Here is a 22969-nt window from a genome sequence, read left to right as displayed (position 1 = left end):
AATTACAAATCTTAAGACTGTTATGTGCATGCATAAAACTTAATCTATTTTTCTTCCTTGACGTATTATTGCTGATTCTCACAGCTGTTGGCTGCACACTTAGCTGCAATTCCCTGTTGTGTGCTGAATCAGACGCATCAGATGTGCTGCTCAAGGTCTGGATCACAACAGACTGAGGCAACTGATTTCTGCACTGCAGAATGCTCCAGCATCCATACACATGGCCTGTATCCCATGCATGCTATTGGCCAACACTGATGACGTGAATTCACTAGCAGCTGTAAGTGGACATACTGCCTTTGTTCTGAAAGGCAGGCAACTTGGCACTTATTCACAGCAGAAGTTGCTGTGGGAGACAATTTGTACAGATCTAACTCAGGACTTCTTAATAAAAAAAAATTTAAATCCATTGCCTAAAATATTCCTGGACTGTCTGCCACACTGTACAGATGTTTAACCTTCTTGAATAATTTGTTTTCACATTCAGTACAAAAAAATATTCTCATCTTAACCATAATAGTGAAGAATGGTAAAGAGGACAGATATAGTTCTGAATGAATGAAGGGGAAGAAATAATAGTGGGAAACAGTCAGTTAACTTGGACACCTGGTAACCATCAATTACATAACAATACAAAGAAATTCATTGCCCCCTGAGGTGTAGTAGTCATAATGTTTTCTCATTTCATTGATTGATATTTCATCTAAAACGTTTTGTGGTGATGTTCCTGTGATGGAATGAGATGTTTCATTCACAACTTTCTCAAATGCAACCACCTAATCTATCCCCATATGATGCTTATTAGAAGTGAAGTGCTAGCAGTCTCTCACAGAAACTGACTATCACGTCTGTGTTTATTGATATGTTGATGCCATAGAACTTCAGTATGCGATCTTAGTAGTAGTAGTAGTAGTAGGAGTAGTAGTTGTAGTAGCAGCAGCAGCAGCAGCTTTATTCATCTGTAGATCTCTTGGTGGTACAAAGATATAGGACATAACAAAGTATTTACAAAAATGGTTCAAATGGCTCTGAGCACTATGGGACTCAACTGCTGTGGTCATTAGTCCCCTAGAACTTAGAACTACTTAAACCTAACTAACCTAAGGACGTCACACACATCCATGCCCGAGGCAGGATTCGAACCTGTGACCATAACAGTCACACGGTTCCAGACTGCGCGCCTAGAACCGCGAGACCACCACGGCTGGCAAGTATTTACAAGTTTAGATCAATTTAAAATAAGCTAATTTGTATACACGTATATTTACAGACTTCTAGTTAGAGACAATCATTAGATTTGTTCCTGGTATACAATACTTTTTTTTAAAAAAACTTATTTAATAATGTAATGCCACACTGTTCACTCATATCTCACTATCAGTCACTGCACACACTATACACGCATTGTTTCATAACACTTAACTCTCTAAAAGCACGCACACGCGCGCGCGCGCACACACACACACACACACACACACACACACACACACACACACACACTGGTGATCTCTGGGCCATTTTCTGTACCACAACCTCCCATTTGCTATCCTGAAAAACTGGGTCAGCATCCGTCCATAATGAGTTTGATGTTGAGTTCAGAAAGAGGAAGAGTTGTTAGTATTTCGCTATGCATAGCTTGGGGGTAAGTATTTCTAGAAAGGAAAAAGTTGGGAAAGAACATAAAGTGAAGGTTTTATGAGGAATGTTGCAAGTATTATTACTATTAATTTGTATAACTTTTTTTTATAAGACCCTTACTCTGTTTTATCGAAGTAAACCTTCAATGTATAAAATGTATTGCATAACAGGTACATTTTAGCTGCCTTTTTAAATAAGTGTGTGTTTGCAATTTCTTTATTCTCTTTTAGTAATTTATTGTACAATTCTATTCCTAGGTAGAAAATGCTGTTTTGAGTTTTATGTAAAGTTGAGTTGAGTCTATCTCTTGTTGCGTGGTCATGGACACACCTGTTTAGGCAGATATTACCAACGTTATTTTTGACATATATAACTGACTGATAGATATATTCACATGGAGCAGTTAAAATGACCAGTGTTTTCTACAGATCATTACAATGAGCTCAACTAGTAGTTTTGGTTATTATCCTTATGGGTTGTTTCTGGAGTTTGAAAACTGTGTTCATATTTTGTGCATTTGTTCCCCAAAAACAGAATGCCATAGCTAAGAATTGAGTGTACATTGAATAATATGTAAGTAAAAGACACTGCATGTTACGCAATGATGATAGGATTCTAAGGGCATAACACACTGATAACATTCTGTTTGCAAGTACCTTTGTGTGTCCACACCACTTCAACTGAGAGTGAATATTCATTCTTCGAAATTTTGCGTTTGTTACACTGCCTATAGAGGTGCCATCTACATTTAATTGAACATTCTCATCTTTCCTCTTCAAACTGAAATTCATGGCATTAGTTTTCTTTATGTTCAGTGTCACTTTATTGCTTATTGACCAATCATAAACTTCCTTGAAACCTTCATTTGCTTTCTTGGCAAAGAGTTCTCTTGTTTTCTCAGTGACTGTAATTGTACAATAAATTGCTGTCATTAGTGAAGAGAATTTTTTCAACATGAGTACCACTACTGGGAATGTCATTGATGTATATCAGGAACAGTATTGGTCCTGATATGCTACCTTGCGAAACCCCTATATTAAAGTATTTTGATTCTGATACATGTTTTACTAAATGTTTAGATCTATTTGAAGTATGTGTTATCTCTACTCTTTGTCATTAGCTACCCTTCTTATTACTAATGCTTGTAATTTATTTAATAGAATCTTGTGGTCGACTGTATCAAATGCCTTAGAAAGATCCAAAAATATGCCTGTGACACACTCATCTTTATCAGGAGCATGAAGTACAACATTTGTGAAAACAAACTATGATTTTCTAAAAAGATTGTATTTATTCAGGTAATTCATTAATCTGTCTGTCATAATTGCTTCTATTATTTTTGATAATGCTGACAGCAGGGAAATGGGCTGGTAATTTTCTATGTATTCTGTATTACCTTTCTTAAGCAGAGGTAAAACTCTTGCGTGTTTTAACTGCTCTGGAAATGTCCCTGATGTAAAGGGATTCATTTATTATATTTGTTACGGGTCTTTGTATAGTCCCTATGCATTGTTTCAGTACACACATTGGTACTTCATCTAAGCCTATGAGTTTTTATTTTTTATTTTTTGAACAGTTTTTTTATTTCATTATGTGTGGTTCGAAGTAATATCATTGTATGTAGTGCAACATTATTTACTCGTGTTATATTTGTTTTAGGAAATTTTTGTTGTAATCTACTTTTCCTACCTGTGACCATGTGTGACCGGAGATCCACCGCGTATACTTTCATGAATCAGCTGTACCAATTGTTCCTTCCCTGTCCTAGTACTTTACTCCTATTAATTTGTGATATAATGGCTTTTTCACCACATAACCTTTTTGTGCAACTACTTCACATCTCACTCTGTTTTGTCTGCTGAAAGACCAGTATTTATTCATTTATGCTTCAACAAATTCTTTATATGATTTACATGTGTTGCTGACCCCTGTTCCCCATGATTTTGCTTCTCCTTCGAACCTACTCGTCACGAGTTTGATTTTTGGTGTTTTGCTGTGTTTTCGTGCAAGATGCCCTCAAACTGTCTAATGAAAGCTACTAGTTGTATAGTTCCCTTACAAGTGAAATGATGCAATTTATATACATTGGCGTCATTTTCTATGTCACATACATGAACAATACGTTTTTTTATTTCTTGTTCACACCAAATTCGGACTCTTTTTTCCCTTCATTTTCTGTTTTATATTGCATCTCAGGAAGTGCTTTTTGCTCTATTTTTCTCAGTTTTCACTGAATCACACTTGTGTTGCCTTTACAAGAAGATTCTGAATGTGAAATATTACGACTAAGTATTTCATGGTCATTACTGGTACTTTATAAATTATTACAGTATATTCTACGTTTCTCATTACATGCTTTGGTAGATTTGCTTTGCTCTTGCTTTATGTTACTAATGTCATTAATTGTTGTTTGTGTTACTCCATTTTGATCCTGTAACTCCTTGATTTCATGGTCAGTCAACATATTAATTTCTGACTTACAAACTTCTGATGTCTTACCCTATTCTTATTTTTCATTAGCTAGTTTCTTGCAGCATCCTTCAGTTTTAACTTCAAGGTTTATCATCTTTTGTTCCAGAGCATCAAACATAATATTAAGTTGTGTTGTTCCCACATTAATTTCCTTTAATCCATTATCTGTTTTCTTTTGTGATACTTTTGGATTCTTGCAAAATTAATTTTCGCATAGACATCATATACTGATCATCATATTGAATTGATGAGGTGCCAGCTGATGCTGTATGACAACTTAATGTATGTAACTCTTCTGTTGGCCCATTAGTAATGTTAACATCAGAGTCATTTTGCCTTATATTGTCATTCCAGTCAATCACTTCATTTTACATCTACATCTACATCTACATCTACATACATACTCTGCAATCCACCATACGGTGCGTGGTGGAGGGTACCTTGTACCTCAACTAGCATCTTCTCTCCTTGTTCCACTCCCAAACAGAATGAGGGAAAAATGACTGCCTATATGCCTCTGTACGAGCCCTAATCTCTCTTACCATATCTTTGTGGTCTTTCCTCTAAATATAAGTGGGCGGCAGTAAAATTGTACTGCAGTCAACCTCAAATGCTGGTTCTCTAAATTTCCTCAGTAGCAATTCATAAACAGAATGCCTCCTTTCCTCCAGAAACTCCCACCTGAGTTCCTGAAGCATTTCCGCAACACTCATGTGATGATCAAACCAAACAGTAACAAATCTAGCAGCCCGCGTCTGAGTTTCTTCTATATCCTCCATCAATCCGACCTGATAGGGATCCCAAATGCTCAAGCAGTACTCAAGAATAGGACATATTAGTGTTTTATAAGTGGTCTCCTTTACAGATGAACCACATCTTCCCAAAATTCTACCAATGAACTGAAGACGACTATCCACCATCCCCACAACTGCCATTACTTGCTTGTCCCACTTCATATTGCTCTGCAATGTTACGCCCAAGTATTTAATCAACGTGACTGTGTCAAGCACTACACTACTGGTGGAGTAATCAAATATTACGGGACTCTTTTCCCTATTCATCTGCATCAATTTACATTTATCTATATTTAGAGTTAGCTGCCATTCTTCACACCAATCACAAATCCTGTCCAAATCATCTTGTATCCTCTTACAGTCACTCAACGACGTCACCTTCTCGTACACCACAGCATCATCAGCAAACAGCCGCACATTGCTATCCACCCTATCCAAAAGATCATTTATGTAGATAGAAAACAACTGCGGACCTACCACACTTCCCTGGGGACTCCAGATGATGCCCTCACCTCCGATGAACACTCACCATCAAGGACAATGTACTGGGTTCTATTACTTAAGAAGTCTTCGAGCCACTCACATATTTGGGAACCAATCCCATATGCTCGTACCTTAGTTAGGAGTCTGCAGTGGGTCACCAAGTGAAACGCTTTCCGGAAGTCAAGGAATATGTCATCCGTCTGATACCCTTCATCCATGGTTCGCAAGATATCATGTGAAAAAAGTGCGAGTTGCATTTCACATTAGCGATGCTTTCTAAAGCCATGCTGATCCATGGACAGCAACTTTTCTGTCTCAAGGAAATTCATTATATGCGAACTGAGAATATGTTCGAGAATCGTGCAAGAAACCGACTAGGTACTACACATCCTGGGTTTACATTGTCATTGTTTGCCACTAAATCTACATTTTTATTGTCTTCAGTATTAATTAATTCTACATTACCATTGAAATTATTTGTGGCTGCTTCAAAATTATCAGTGAGATCATTGGTTTTTTAATTCTCTATTTCAGATTTAACACCAAGTCTGAATCTATGATTTTACTAAAATTATTTTTGGCTGAATTAGACATAAAATTAAACCCATATCTGATTTCACTACCATTTATTTGTATCTGACTCACCGAATCATTCCTACTGCTGTGCAACTGAATTCCTTTTGTACTGCCAATAGCACATCTCATTTCTTTTATCCAGACATTTTACTGTTACTGATGTTCCAATTACAAATCTCAAGACTGTTATGTGCAAGCATAAAACTTACTCTACTTTACTTCCTTGACGTATTACTGCTGATTCTCACAGCTGTTGGCTGCACGCCTAGCTGCAATTCCACTGTTGTTGTGTGCTGAAACAGACACTTCAGATGTGCCCTATACTGCGAACCGCCCTCACCGCTATGTGCTGTCACTGTACATGTTGTCCAGGGATGTCTCATGCTGCTATGGATGCTGCGCCATCTTGTAGCATGACGAATCTTTAAGTGATGATTTACAGTGTAATCCCATCGGCCATGCACACAACATTAACTTTTATTCTTGTAGCTCATCAGCACTTCCTATTCCTAATTTACACCAACATCACTTTCATAGCAACAAAAAATTTGATGTAGTGTCATAAATTATTATAGTTCAACAAAAGCTCAATAACAATTCAAACACAGTTGATTATCTATTTATCATAGTTCTTATGCAGTTCACATGTACACAGTCCTTGCTAATTGGGTACAGTTCACAGTTCTTGCTAATATATATATATATATATATATATATATATATATATATATATATATATATATATATATATATATATATAAAAATAAAAAAAAAATCTGGCCTCCTCATTTGAAAGCACTTCAACTTCATTCAACTTTATCAATATTTCCTGCAAAGGTTTCCAAGTATGCCAAGAGAGAGAGGGAGAGAGAGAGAGAGAGAGAGAGAGAGAGAGAGAGAGAGAGAGAGAGAGAGAGAGAGAGAGAGAGAGGGGGGGGGGGGGGGAGAGATAGGGAAAAGGGGTGGGTTACATTTGTATGATAAATACCTTCCCTCAGAAATATTCCATCAGCAGCCACTGTGGTGAACACGGGCAGCACTCAGAGTGAAGACTTGTACACAAGTGTGTGTGTATGACAGCACTGGGCAATGAGAGCCGTGATTGAGGAATTGGCAATCAGCCTCAGTGCTATGGCCCGAAGAACACAAATTGCAGTGCCTCTTTGTCCTACAGTGGCAAGACTGGTGACATGTATGACTATGGCAGCTGTCAGAGATGTGGTTGACAACAAATACAGTTTGCTAATGGTTGTAGTTAAACATTTTACCTTGCATATCTGTGATTTTGTCACCAGCAGACTGGAAAGGTGGCAGCCTCCAAGTATACATCTGTGTTTCATACTGGTGGGGGGAATGCTGACAGTTATATATACTGATAGCAAACTATGACTAGACCTAATCTATTCACATGAACAGTTGTAGTATAGATTAGTTCACCCCCCACCCCCTCATCACCCTTCCATCTCTACCCCTAATAGTACTAAAGACTCGTTACTATTTAATAATTCAAACAAAGCATTTATCTAACTTTACACAGACCCTTGTCAGCTTTCTTTATACTGTCAACATCAAGATCTGTCTAACGCAATTATTTGAGTTATACAGAATCACATTCTTGAGGCCAAGGTTCTGGTAAGTTGTAGGAATAGTGGTTAATAAAGCATTCTTATACTTTGTTCATAAATAACTGAGAATGTTCAGTTTCCTGCCTGATATCCACTGACAATGTTTTATAGACTTTTTCATCAGAATATGAAACATTGTCCTGAATCCTTGTACCCTAGAGACAGATGTCATAGTGCGGAGAAGATGGCGCTGTACAATTAAATAGTTGTTGTAGTATTTGTTGAAATGTGCAGTAATGGACAAAGGGAAGTTTCTTACTAACAAAGAGTCTATAGCCTCACCAACTTGTGCACTACTTCATATTTATGGAAACCACAGTGTTACCTACTTCACTTGGTATTTGTAATTGTGATGATGCACTAGATCACTTAACTGAATAGAAATCTAATAGTACTACAGGATTATTCTAATTAAATTTAAACCTTGAAACTGCTACAGAAATAACACCACTGGTCAGAATTCTATCAAATTGCAACAGAATATTATTGTAGAAGGAGGAAAACATATGGCAGAAGAAAAATAAAAAGCTACAAAGTATAGCAATAGATGGCACTGTAAGATTCATAATGTAATGATTCTCTACTACAAATGACAAATGAATCACACAACAATGCCTAAGGTGTACATTTGATGTTAAACAATCTGTACTACCCAGTGTCCATGGGCCTACAGGTGTGACACTCTTATTTACGTAAGCCCATCCACCATCACAAGGTCATATCACATCAGATGGGAAAAATTGGTTTTTTAACTGTCCTGAGGCAAGCATGGAAACCATGGAAAGCATGAATCAGAATCAAATTGGATTATTAATTTCTGTGTGACTGGTACAAAACATGTTCAAAATGTTGTCCACCATTTTCTGCAACAAGTTGAAATTGAGAAACAGCATGTTCCACAACTGATACAAGTGTTTCCGGTGTCACGTTCAAGATGTGTTCCACAATGTGTGCCTTCAGTGCAGCAAAGTTGGCAGTCGGAACACTGAACACATCATCTTTCAGATAGCCCCATAGCCAGAAGTCATACAGATTAAAATCAGGTGATTGGGATGGCCAGGCTGTATGGAAATGGCTGATAATTCTAGCATTTCTGTAATAATGCTTCAGTTGCTGGTTAAGTGGATTTGCAGTGTGCAGAGGGGTGCCATCTTGCATAAACATGATCCCATCCACACATCCACACTGTTGGAGAGCTGGTATGACATCATTGCACAAAAGATACTGACAGCGCTTACCAGTGGTGGTACAGGGAACAGGACCCGAAGCTCCTGTCACTTCAAAAAAATATGTAGCTATGGTAAATGATGCTGTTCACCCTCACCACACAGTGACTGTTTCAGGATGAGGTGGTACTGGTTGATTTGCGTGTGGTTTTTCCGTCGCTCATATTTGACAATTCTGTGTTTTCTCTTGCTGGCGGGTGAACAGGAAGCAACTTGTGGACATGGATAATTTCTAATGGATAGCAAAGAAGGATTTTTCATAAGATTTTAAGCACCATGCTCATTTGTATGTCCAGTTTTTGGGCAATTCTCCATGCACTACATGTTTGTATTCCACCAATTGTCTCTTCCTCCATTGCTGTGACCACTGTTTCCACTGACGTAGAATCAATTCGTTTCCTCCCTCTACCACGTTGCACATTAAATTTCGGAATCATTTTTCTAGATCCACGGCAGTCATCAGACCAATGCCTTTGTTCAAACCCTTCATGGGCCGGAACTTCTGTGAGACACTCATGGCGAACGTCGCACATGTGAAACGAGGAAAAACCATGTACCCATCGTGTTTATACCAACTTCAGTGGGCCGTGCACATGACAGGTGTTTTCATTGATGTATTGTGACATACAGCAACATTGCTTGATCAATTTTCACTCTATTTTTTTCCATCTGCTATATGTTTTTCCTCTTCTCTGATAATATTCCATTGCAATTTGATGTCATTCTGACCAGTGGTGTAATTTCTACAGTGTTTTGCAAGCTTAACTCTAATTATAATCACCCTGTAGTAGATGATGATGATGATGATGATGATGATGATGATGATGGTCATGATTTGATGTTCATAATCCTAATTTATAAAAATTGCACCAGGTAGTGTTCATTTCTGACAGTCACATGGCTATGATATTGCATTCTTTTCCTTTCCTTTGTTTACAAAAGTTACAAAATGTTCTTGATAGCTGCTTAGCTACATTGACCAGTGTTGCATTTTGTAACAGGTGAACCATATGCTGAGTCAGCTAGACAGAAGAAATATTTTAAACCAAGCTGGTGGCACAGAGATGACAATGAATCAGGTATATATTCACTATACCTATGCTGTATTCATGGTCGCAGTTAGTTTTTCGCTTATGTGATTTCTATAAATATTGGCATGGTAATGTTGTCAACTGTGTTTTGTATAGTGTAAACCTATAATTTGTCTCAGATTCAGTAAAATATTAGGTATACTTCTTAACAAGATTGTTTGATATTTGTCATAATGGGTTTGTTAGGAAGAAATGAATGTGAAGTTTGGGAGTCAGCATTAATTAATCTATAACCACAATGCATGTGTTTGAAAGTTCCTGGTTATTGAGATGATTTTATTTCAAATTATTATGAGTCTGTGAGAGTTATTCACTTTCCAAGGCAGTTGTATAATAACTAGAGCCCACATTTCTGTGTAAACACAAGTTGGATGAATTTTTGCATGTCTGGCCATTTGTTGGGTAAATGTATATTTTGAAGATTGTATGTGTTGGGACACATGTTATATCACATTTATGACCTTTTTTTTGCAGTAACGTTTATGACACCATCTTTTATTGATTTATCCATATAAAGTACGCCAAGATGCAGAACATAAGCAATTGTGTGAATTTGTTGTAGTTTGTGAACTTCATAGTTAGCTCAGAAGCCCTACTTCAGCTCGGTAGTTGTCGGTAGAAGTCAATATACTTCGCGCTAGTAAAATTAAATTAAAAAAAGGGTATTGTTATTATTATTATTGTTGTTGTTGCACAATGCTACTCCATATGTGACGGAGGCTGGGAAAGCTACTACATTTTTTTAAATGATAACTTGAAGTGTCCAGCATTCCTGGCCCATGTGCTACATCATGTAACTGAAATGGCAGTCTAAAATTTGATTCTATGAATGCACTGTTACAATGATACAAACAAGGAAGACTGATTCAAGAAATCGAAGGTATGAAACTGCTGACAGCAATAAGTTATATGCTGCCCTTTTTTTTCAATTGAAGGTACTCTTATAACCACTTGTCCATGTTGCTGGATTTAGAGATATTCTTCCATATTTAGCTGTGCCCCCACAACCTTTTTTTAACCAGATGGTGTACCTGGATTAATGCTGCCATTTTTTACTGTGGTAATTCTGATTACATTGTCAGTAAGAGACATTGAATTCCTACAGATCTATTGAAGTTGACATCTCTCTGCTTCATTCTTCTGAAAAGCCTTAAGGTACTGTAATGTAGGTTTTTTGCTTCATTTTTGGGCTGTAGGTTTTTGAGGTCACTAACACAGTTTGCATTAAAGACATGGTAGTGATATTCAAGGAAACAGATATGAGGCAAGACGACGTTCACATCAAATCAAATTTTGTGCATTTTCCTTTGGAAATACCAAAGTTGTGAGCCACATGCGGAATCCCGGACACTTATTGAAAAGGTTAAATATCTTTGCAATCATCCTGTGGATAAGTGGGTGTTACTGATTTTAAGATAACAAAGTTATCATATCATATCCTGATTCTGAGTTGACAAATAATATTTTCTAGCAAAAGTGTAATAAAACTATGAACTTGACCATACTTTGTCCAACATTTATTCACCTAAGTTTGCATCTGTCACTTCTTGTGACATAGAAACTTCATTTTCTGTCACATATTTTAATGCTTTATCTGCCTTATTATGCATATTTAATGATATGACATTGCGTGAACGTGTGCACTTTTTAAGATTTGACAGTGCATGAAAATCTGGACTCTATGAGTAACATTATGAGTAATTTAATACAAAAAGATATTACCTCAGCAAATAATTTAGGTGATGAGTCACTGATACAGACATAAAAAAAAAACAAGATGTGCTTGCCAGCTTTCAGATAAAGTCTGGCACATTGTTTAATCAGCTAGGAAGTTTCAATACTACACACACTCCCATGCAGAGTGAAAAATATGGTATATACTCGAGTATAAGACAGTAAGAAAACGCTGAATTTAGGATGATCCCCCCCCTCCCACCCACCTTTTATGAGTGGTCTCTTGGGAAAAACACACTCTGACTAATCAAATTTACAAACTCTTATTCATGAAAGGGATATGTCTAAACAGTTAATATTATGCCTATTCTGTATTTATCCAATTTATTTATTGTTGACATTTTGATACGATATGGGGAAATTAAATAAACAAAAGGAAATTTTCGTAATTATACTCTGCATTCTCTTGCTGTTGTATCTGTAATCCTATACTTTGTGTTTTTTAGCAGGTCAGTTGGTCAGGTCTTCTAAGTGGGCATCCATTGCTGCAGTTAAATAACAGAACAGGAAATTAGGTAAAATAAAGAGAATATAGTCAAATTTAGCATATACAAGGGGCATGCCTAGGGTTGGAATTTATCAGGGTTATGCCAGTTTAGGAGGTTGAACTACTAATTTAAATGGGCAGTAGAATGGGACATGCCATGGAAGCCATCAGTTTTGCTTGAGGTCGGGATCACCAGAGAGTGAGGCAACCGTGTTCTGCACTGTACAATGCTCCAGCATCCACACATGTGACCTGTATCCCACGCACGCTGTTTGCCAAAACCAATGGTGTGAATTCACTAGCAGTTTCAGCAGAGGGTTGACGGCATCTTTTGTCATCAGTGTTAACTGGATGGAACTGCATTGGTTCTGAAAGGCTGGCAATTTTTCTCAAGTATGCCCTACGTAAGTTGCTATGGGAGCAAACTTGTAAAGATTTGGCTGGGGTCTTCCACATAAAATTTTTTTAAACCAGTCGCTTAAAATATTGCTTGACTTGCTGCCACCCTGTACATTGCTTACCCCTTCCAGAAGAGTGGTGACTCACATTAGTTACAAAAGGATGTCAGTCACTGCTGGAAAGACGGCTTGCTCTCGTGGGTACCTTAATGCTGTGGGAGGGTCCTGTTACAATTGTTTTCATTTAGTGTAAATGGCTGGGGACTTAGATGTAGTCAAGTTTATTGAATTTCATGAGTTAAGAAAACAGTAAGATATTAACTGTTCAGATTTTGCATGGCAAAGCAATAGTTCCTGTAGTAACGAAAATAATCATTATCGTCCAGATTATCATTTCTTAAAAAATACGAAGTTAAAATCATTCCAGAAAGCTTCACAAAGGAGGAATGAACTATCATGGTTTCTGTTAGGTTGAGGAGAAAAAAATCTATTATTAATTTACTGTTTCAGTAGTAAACTCACTGTCATAGAAAGCAGATGCTGCCCAAACTGGATTAGCACTTATCTTTAAATGGTTTACAGCCTCCCCACCCCCCTCTCCCCCACTAAAATGTGTAGTTGATTGTACTGTCTGGGAAATATTAATCTCCTTTCTACATAGTTGATCTAATACCAAAATATTAAATGCAACAACAGTGTGACAGAATACTTAATTCTGTAACAATCAAAGTATTTGGGTAAAAAACATAATATATCAGCTTACTGCAGAACATTAACATGTGGTGTGGGTTATAACTGGACTATGTGCATTTGAAAAAGGGCCTAAGTAAAAACTTGCTATGTCATCTGACTATTTTTGCAGCTGGTAGTTGCACAAAGTTTCTCAGAGTACAAAATATTAACACATTTCAGTAAAATGGTGTCACATACTAAGTCATAGAGATGGGGTACCATAAACCTCGTATAACCCAACCCTTATTTATATTAACTCATGTTAAAATAGAGACGTACAAAGTCTTTTTTTATACCGACAAAATCCTGGAGTTACGGGTGAAATCAGGGGATAGCAAAGGCTGCACATCAAAATCCATGAATTTCTAATATTATCATTCTACCTACTCAATTTACATTATCTTATCTCACATCATAGAGTAACAGTCCTTCAAAACATTGTCCACTACACCTAGATCGGAATTCCACAGTAGTTTCGACAGGAAAAAAATTGTAGCAGACCAGCTAATGAGTTATCACTGCCTTAACTTGGATACATCATTGCAAATGGCCAATGCAGCTGCATCATAGTGAAAATCTTAGAACAGCAAAAGGAAATATATACTTATTCATTTAGAAAACATTTTAAATTACCTTGTGTGATAGTAGTGTGTACGTATATCACTTAGTTTTACATGTGAATTAATTAGTTAAAACTGAGACAAATGATAATTAACAAGGTAGAAATGTGAGCAAGTAGTGGTCTGAAGGGTGACTTGTATGACTAATAATATAGGTCTCAAAATGGGTAGCTATAATTAATATTTCTCATAAGTTAGTGCTCAACATAGAACACAATATTGTTCAGCTGCCAAATGAGGATCTAGTATAATCTTAAATTTGTGGAGTGAGTGCACTTTGTGTAAGGGTTTCATAGTCATAACACAGTTTTGACTTAAACTCATTAATTGTAGGACCCACATAGTGCTTTAAATGTTTATCTAATTATTAGGAGCACAAAATAAAATCATCAATGTGTATCACATCATTACATCACACTTATAAAATGAACATAAGGCAAAAGTACTTGAGGGGCCAGATATGTGATAAATCGTTAATATCCATTAAAATTACGTAAAAAAACCATGGTTTGACCCTAAATCCCTTTAGCAGAAAATCACATGAAAAGTTTTTAATTGTCTTTAATTTAAGGAGATAAAATATGAAAATACACCAAGAAAGTACAAGATATAATGCTCAGAGTAACACATAGATTTAATATTTTTCCCAGTAGTGTCATTCACCTGCAGTGCTTTACAAACAACAATTATCAACAAACTGTTCTCCATAATTAAAATTACAAACTGAAAAAATGAGGGAAAAGACCAAAACAGCTCATGTTTGATTGTCAATCGAAAATGAGGATAGGTTACAACCATTTTTTTTCCCTCTAAAATGACAAAGTTCTGGAGAAACTATCTGTCTTGTCCACTGATCTTAGAGTTTACTGTTTTCAGATTATCATGGGACTGACACATGGCATAAAATAAGCTTGTAAAACAACGTTGTAGGCATGGAGAGACACAAGGCAAACTCTAATAAAAATAATTCCCTATCCTCATCCATCCGTAACACTTCACATGTGGAAGGGAAAGACTACAGTGAGTTTATAATCAGTGAACAAAATATGAAAAGATTCTCAGCTAGTATTTGGTTCTGTGCAACAGAAGCACACACATTGCTCTTAAACAAATTTCCGACTGATGGAAGTAGAGCATGTGGGTTGTCCGGTAGGGGAGAGCTCTGTGTGTGTGCATTGATAAAATTTAATGGCACTTCTCTCTATTAGGTTGATGGATTGGGATATTATCTGCAGGGTAATGCATGTCTTGCGGGAGGAGAAACAGCAGAGAGGTAGGCGCAAAGGAGGAGGAAGAGTGATAAGGAAGAGGGGGAGGTGACGTTCTAGAAGCAATTATTTTTTGAAGTACAGCTGGTGGTGTGTACCAGTGGTATAACACTGAGTATGCATAAACATAGAGAAAGACAATGCTTGCTCAATCAAACTCCAGTAATCATCGATACAGAGTGACACCAATTTGTACTGAAGTGATCTTAATTTTTGTATGATAAAAAAGATTATATAATGGTAAGACAGAGATTTATGAACCAGGTTTTAAATTGTAAGACATTTCCAGGGGCAGATGTTGACTCTGACCACAATCTATTGGTTATGACCTGTAGATTAAAACTAAAGAAACTGCAAAAAGGTGGGAATTTAAGGAGATGGGACCTGGATAAACTAAAAGAAACAAAGGTTGTACATAGTTTCAGGGAGAGCATAAGGGAGCAATTGACAGGAATGAAGGAAAGAAATACAGTAGAAGAAGAATGGGTAGCTTTGAGGGATGAAGTAGTGAAGGCAGCAGAGGATCAAGTAGGTAAAAAGACGAGGGCTAGTAGAAATCCTTGGGTAACAGAAGAAATATCGAATTTAATTGATGAAAGGAGAAAATATAAAAATGTAGTAAATGAAGCAGACAAAAAGGAATACAGATGTCTCAAAAATGAGATCGCCAGGAAGTGCAAAATGGCTAAGCAGGGATGGCTAGAAGACAAATGTAAGGATGTAGAGGATTATCTCACTAGGGGTAAGATAGATACTGCCTACAGGAAAATTAAAGAGACCTTTGGAGATAAGTGAACCACTTGTATGAACATCAAGAGCTCAGATAAAAACCCAGTTCTAAGCAAAGAAGGGAAGCAGGAAGGTGGAAAGGGTATATAGAGGGTTTATACAAGTGTGATGTACTTGAGGACAATATTATGGAAATGGAAGAGGATGTAGATGAAGACTAAATGGGAGATACGATACTGCAAGAAGAGTTTAACAGAGCACTGAAAGACCTGAGTTGAAACAAGGCCCCCGGAGTAGACAACATTCCATTGGAACTACTGACAGCCTTGAGAGAGCCAGTCCTGACAAAACTCTACCATCTGGTGAGCAAGATATATGAGACAGGCGAAATACCCTCAGACTTCAAGAAGAATATAATAATTCCAATATCAAAGAAAGCAGGTGTTGACAGATGTGAAAATTACCGAACTATCAGTTTAATAAGTCACAGCTGCAAAATACTAACGCGAATTCTTTACAGACGAATGGAAAAACTAGTAGAAGCCGACCTTGGGGAAGATCAGTTTGGATTCCGTAGAAATGTTGGAACATGTGAGGCAATACTGACCCTACGACTTATCTTGGAAGAAAGATTAAGGAAAGGCAAACATACATTTCTAGCATTTGTAGTCTTAGAGAAAGCTTTTGACAATGTTGACTGGAATACTCACTTTCAAATTCTGAAGGTGGCAGGGGTAAAAAACAGGGAGCGAAAGGCTATTTATAATTTGTACAGAAACCAGATGGCAGTTATAAGAGTCGAGGGACATGAAAGGGAAGCAGTGGTTGGAAAGGGAGTGAGACAGTGTTGTAGTCTTTCCCCGATTTTATTCAATCTGTATATTGAGCAAGCAGTGAAGGAAACAAAAGAAAATTCAGAGTAGGTATTAAAATCCATGGAGAAGAAATAAAAACTTTGAGGTTCGCCGATGACATTGTAATTCTGTCAGAGACAGCAAAGGACTTGGAAGGGCAGTTGAACGGAATGGATAGTGACTTGAAGGGAGGATATAAGATGAACATCAACAAAAGCAAAACGAGGATAATGGAATGTAGTTGAATTAATTCGGGTGATGCTGAGGGAATTAGATTAGGAAATGAGACACTTAAAGTAGTAAAGGAGTTTTGCTATTTGGGGAGCAAAATAACTTATGATGGTTGAAGTAGAGAGGATATAAAATGTAGACTGGCAATGGGAAGGAAAGCGTTTCTGAAGAAGAGAAATTTGTTAAAATCGAGAATAGATTTAAGTGTCAGGAAGTCGTTTCTGAAAGTATTTGTATGGAGTGTAGCCATGAATGGAAGTGAAACATGGACGATAACTAGTTTGGACAAGAAGAGAATAGAAGCTTTTGAAATGTGGTGCTACAGAAGAATGCTGATGATTTGATGGGTAGATCACATAACTAATGGGGAAGTACTGAGTAGGATTGGGAAGAAGAAAAGTTTGTGGCACAACTTGACTAGAAGAAGGGATTGGTTGGTAGGACATTTTCTGAGGCATCAAGGGATCACCAATTTAGTATTGGAGGGCAGCGTGGAGGGTAAAAATCGTAGAGGGATACCAAGAGATGACTACACTAAGCAGATTCAGAAGGATGTTGGTTGCAGTAGGTACTGGGAGATGAAGAAGCTTGCACAGGATAGAGTAGCATGGAGAGCTGCATCAAACCAGTCTCAGGACTGAAGACCACAATGACAACAACAAAAAATGCAATGGGTTAGTTCAGATCATTAGTACAGTACTCGCTGTAAATTTAAAACAGAAATATGGGACAGAGTGAATCTCTGTGTTGAATTTGAGTGAACACAAAATTCATAAAATACAGGCCAAGTTGTTTTAGGAATTAGTTGTCAGCATAAAATGTGCAACAGAGTCAACTCAAGCTAACAGAAATTTTGACACGTAATTGTTGGAGGATGTAATACAGTACTGCAGGACTTTATATGCTGGGTAAAACACATAGGTAAGGAAAAAGTAAATGTTGATTTGTGTGGCCACAGGACAGGAAAGATTTGTAAAGAGAGACTGAAGGAAAACAGTCAATTCAATGGATATAAAAATTAAAAAGTGTAATTATTTTCAGTTCTTAGTGACACCTTGAAAGATAACAGGGAAACAAATGCTTTTGAACTGACAGTGGACTTAGCTCATCTGCAGAGCAATGGAATATCATTTACAATAATCAGATGATGATTTGAAGTGTAATTGTCCTTTGAACAATAAAAAATAAGTATAATAAACACTGCAAAGAGGGGATCCACATTCTAGATTTGACAACAAAAGGAAACATTCAATGAAGCAGACTTGTAATAGTACCATTTTAGAAAAACTTTATTAAGGTAAACTTGACACATTCATTTGAAAGAAAAAATAAAAGTCTTGTTGATAAAAGAGATCTACAAGTGAAATATAGTATAACACCAAAATTTTACAAAGAAAATGAACAACAAAAGGAGTTAAATTCATCACATGACAAAGATTTATACAGTAGATGATAGCGGGTACCTTTAAACACCTCAAACTCTTCATAAATACATAAACTTCCTACATAATACAAATAGTAGTGCACCTGGGCCATCCTCAAAAATTATTAATGGTCACTTACTTATTTATAGGTCTAGTTTTGTAGGACCAAATTGAGGAGCAAATTTCTAAGGTAATGGAATTTGTTAGTACATTAAATTACAACATATAAGTAATGACAGATAAAAAATGTTTATGAACCCAAAAAAGGCAAGTAATAAGTCTGAGTAAATGCAGTCAGCAATTTAAATTAGGAACCAGTTTAATTTTTCAAACAACTTCTTGACAGTATAGAAGGAATGACCCATGACAAAACTCATCAGTTTTGAGTTGAAAGTGTGTGGATTACTGCTAAGATTTTTGAATTCTTGTGGTAGCTTATTGAAAATGGATGCAGCAGTATACTGCACACCTTTCTGCACAAAGGTTAAGGAAGTGCAATCAAAATGCGGATTATATTTCTTCCTAGTATTAACTGAGTGGAAGCTGCTATTTCATAGGAATAAACTGACAACAGTAAAGAATATATATATATTGAGACCCCAATGTCAGAATTGCCAGACTAGTGAGCATTGGTCAACAAGAGATTCGCAAACTTACACCACTTATTGCCCGAACTACCCATTTCTGAGACAAAAATATCTTTTGAGAATGAGAAGAGTTACCACAAAATATAGATTGGTTGGTCGGTTGGTTGTTTTGGGGAAGGAGACCAGACAGCAAGGTCATCGGTCTCATCGGATTAGGGAAGGAAGTCGGCTGTGCCCTTTGAAGGAACCATCCCAGCATTCGCCTGGAGCGATTTAGGGAAATCACGGAAAAACTAAATCAGTAGGGCCGGACGCGGGATTGAACCGTCATTCTCCCGAATGTGAGTCCAGTGGCTAACCACTACAAAATATATCATATGACATCAGTGAATGAATATAATCAAAGTAGACTAATTTTCAGGTTGAATGATCCATATTTCAGACACTGTTCAAAAAGTAAAAAAGGCAACATTTAGCCTTTGAACAAGATCGTGAACATAGGCTTTCCACGACAGTTTAATATCTATCTGAACACCTAGAAATTTGAACTGTTCAATTTCAGTAATCATATGCCCATTAAGTGAAATTAATTTTTTTTTTTTTGACTGTTTGTTAGAAACTGTAAGAACTGACTCTGACTGTGATTTAGGGTTAGTTTATTTTCTCATGGCTATGAACTTATGTCATGAACTGCACTATTTGAAATGAAGCCAGTGTTGCACACAGCACCCTTTACTATGAACCTAGTGTCATGAACAAACAGAAATATTTTAGAATTCCCTGTAATAATAAAGGGCATATTATTTATATAAATAAGGAACAGAAGTGGCCCCAACACTGATCCCTGGGGCACCCATGCCCTACATCACAGCCATTCTCAACACTCTGAATAAAGGCCTTTTGCTGTCTGTTGCTAAAGCAATTGGTGAACCAATTGTGAACTACTCCCTGTATTCTGTAATGGTCCAACTTCTGGAGCTATATTTTGTGATCAACACAACCAAATGCTTTAGTTAAATAAAAAAAGATGCCTACTGTATTTACTTGAACCTAAGCCGCACTCTTTTTCCAGTTTTTCTAATAAATCGGCTTAGAATCGAGTGCAAAGTAAGCGGAAGTTCTGTAATATGTTGTTAGTGCTGCCACAACTAACTTCTGCTGTCGAATATATGTAGCACTACACAGGCATGTTTTGCAGGCACCACTGCATTCTCACACATTATCCAACAAAGTAAATACTAATTCCATATTGTTCATCTTCGAATGTAGCAACATTTCAATGTACTATGAAAATCCGACTGGCAAGACTGGGTTGCTAATAGGAACTTTTTGAATTGTGAATCACATGCAGTATACTCTTCACAATAAGAATAATACGAATATTAACATTTTGCCATTTATTCTTTCGTGTTTGCTGCTATCCCTGTCTGCCTAATAAATATGAAACTAGAGTGAGACAACAGCAAACACAGAAGAATATACATATCATCTCATGTTTACATCCGTATTATTCTTATGCCTAATAGTGATAAAGTCAGAAATGAAGCACGGCAATTGACTAAAGTTTTAAATCTAAGATGACTCTAATTTATGTCCAGAATGTAATGCGCTAAAGAGGCATCTGCAAAGATTTTCAAATGGAGAAAAATTTTCGCTTAACTCTCGTTCAGAACATCTTCTATCATACACAGTCTATTATTTAGCTCTTGTTGATCATTATCAAAGAAAGCAGCAGTGTAAGTAACAACAAATAGCAGTCTCTGCCATTGTTTCGCTAATGAGATCATTTCTCTCTCTCTCTCTCTCTCTCTCTCTCTCTCTCTCTCTCTCTCTCTCTCTCTCTCTCTCTTTTCAAGCCATGCCACGAGCGGCGACAGGCGGTAAACACTCATTATCAAAATGTGACAAGCAATGCATGACACAGTACAGTAAGGCATTTTCAGCTTAGTAAACACCTATAACAAAAAGAATGTCACTTATCAGATTAAAATAATAATAATAATAATAATTTAAAAAAAACACCAATTCAAACCAGACGTAGCTCATGAAAAAGGAAGGGTACCCATATAAATATGGACGGAGCGCCTGACGCATAGCACTGGCTACCTGGTAAAGCTTAACTGATAAGTTTACAACTCAAACCAACTACTGTAGCTGTATCATCATTCATTCGACCTAAATTGTGTCTCATATTACAACAGACCACCTTTGTTTCGATTTGGAGGTGTGGCCTAAAACTTTTCTCTCCCCTTGAATTTTGAGTCTCAAATTTCAGGTGAGGCTTTGATACGGAAATTTTTTTCCCCTTGATTTCGACTCTCATTTTTCATGAGCAGCTTAGATTCGAGTGCGGCTTAAATTAGAGTAAATATGGTAGCTTTTGAAACCTTTTGTTTAATCTATCCAGTACCTCACAGCGAAAACGGAATATAGCACTTTCAATTGTGAATCGGTTATAAAGCCAAACTGTACATTTAATAGCAAATTATGTGATATAAAATGATAAATTATCCTTACATACACAACCTTTTCAATAACCTAAGCAAACACTGATGGCTTAGAAATAGGTCTAAAATTGTTTACATTATTCCTTTCTCCCTTTTTTATAAAGTGACTTTACCACTGAGAATTGCAGTTATTCAGGAAACTGACCATTCTTAAAGGAAAAATTACAAATATGCCTAAATACAGGGTCAACATGTGCAGGTCAGTACTTTAATATTCTGCTAGGCATTCCATCATATCCATGAAAGTCCTTAGTCTTTGGAGATTTAATTATTGAACTAATCTCCTCCTTGTCAGTATCACAGGATAGTATTTCAGACATTAGTCTCAGAAAGACATTTTCCAAGAGAGTAATATGATTCCCTAGAGATGTTATGTTTTTATTTAATTCACCAGCAGTGGTCAGAAAATGATTGTTAAACACTGTACATATATCTGACTTACCAGTAACAGAAATATGTTTACTAAAAACTGAGTTTATACTGTCAACCTTGTGCTGCTGACCAGACACTTCCTTCACAACTGTCCATATGATTTTAATTTTATCCTGTGAATTAGCTATTCTATTTGCATACCACATGGTCTTTGTCTTCCTAATAACATTTTAAGCACCTTACAATACTGTTTGTAATGAGCTACTGTTGCTTGATTGTGACTACTTCTGACATTTTGATATAATTCTCACTTTGTTCCACATGATATCCTTATCCCGCTAGTCAGCTATCCAGGCTACCCACTGCTAATACCCCATTTAGAACACACTAATGGAAAGCAGCTCTCAAATAGCATGCAAAATGAGTTAAGAAAAGCGTTAAATATGTCATCTATGTTATCGGCATTAGAAACAGCCTGCCACTCTTGTTCCTTAACAAGGTTTGATAAACACTCTTTTACCATTGGAGTATCTTTCCTACATAGTTTCTAATTATATGTAATCTTTGTTTGAGAGCAAAAGCGTTTTAGTGTCATAATGTGTGCATCATGGTCTCTATGGTCATTCTCCCTTTTACTAACAGAATGCCCATCCAGTAATGAAGGATGAATAAAATTATTGTGTATGGCTGTGGTACTGTTCCCCTGCACCCTGGTTGGGGAAACCACAGTCTGCATCAGATCATATGAATTTATGAGATCTACAAACATCCTTTTTCCTGCACCATGATATACAAAATTAATGTTGAAGTCACCACATATAACTAATTTCTGGTACTTAGTATTAAGTGAATCAAGAATCATCTGTAGCTTGACCGAAATTCTCAGAAGTCAGAGTTAGCAGACCTATAAACAACAACAATTACAAGTTACATTTTACTGAGTTAAACTGCCCCTGCACAACATTCAAATACCTGTCCAATGCAGTGCCATAATACATCTATGAAATAAAATGGAATACTGTGTTTTACGTACATAGCCAATCCCCCAGCACACAAGGAACTCTTTGAAAAACAGTCAGCAAATCTGTATCCTGATAAAGGAAACCTCAGAATTGTCAAAT

The 22969-nt window shown here is 36.8% G+C and overlaps 1 protein-coding gene across 2 annotated transcripts in view; it reads left to right on the top strand.

The window, feature by feature from the left end:
- Positions 1–22969, top strand: part of LOC126299334 (uncharacterized) — an 864357-nt gene that overhangs the window by 360755 nt on the left and 480633 nt on the right. For both annotated transcript variants that reach the window (XM_049991164.1, XM_049991163.1), the window contains exon 10: positions 9816–9893. In XM_049991164.1, coding sequence (XP_049847121.1) covers positions 9816–9893 — 78 coding nt within the window. The remainder of the gene's footprint in view (positions 1–9815; positions 9894–22969) is intronic.

This window comes from Schistocerca gregaria, chromosome X (genome assembly GCF_023897955.1).
Source record: "Schistocerca gregaria isolate iqSchGreg1 chromosome X, iqSchGreg1.2, whole genome shotgun sequence".
NCBI classification, from domain to species: domain Eukaryota; kingdom Metazoa; phylum Arthropoda; class Insecta; order Orthoptera; family Acrididae; genus Schistocerca; species Schistocerca gregaria.
This window is presented reverse-complemented; position numbering and strand designations above follow the sequence as displayed.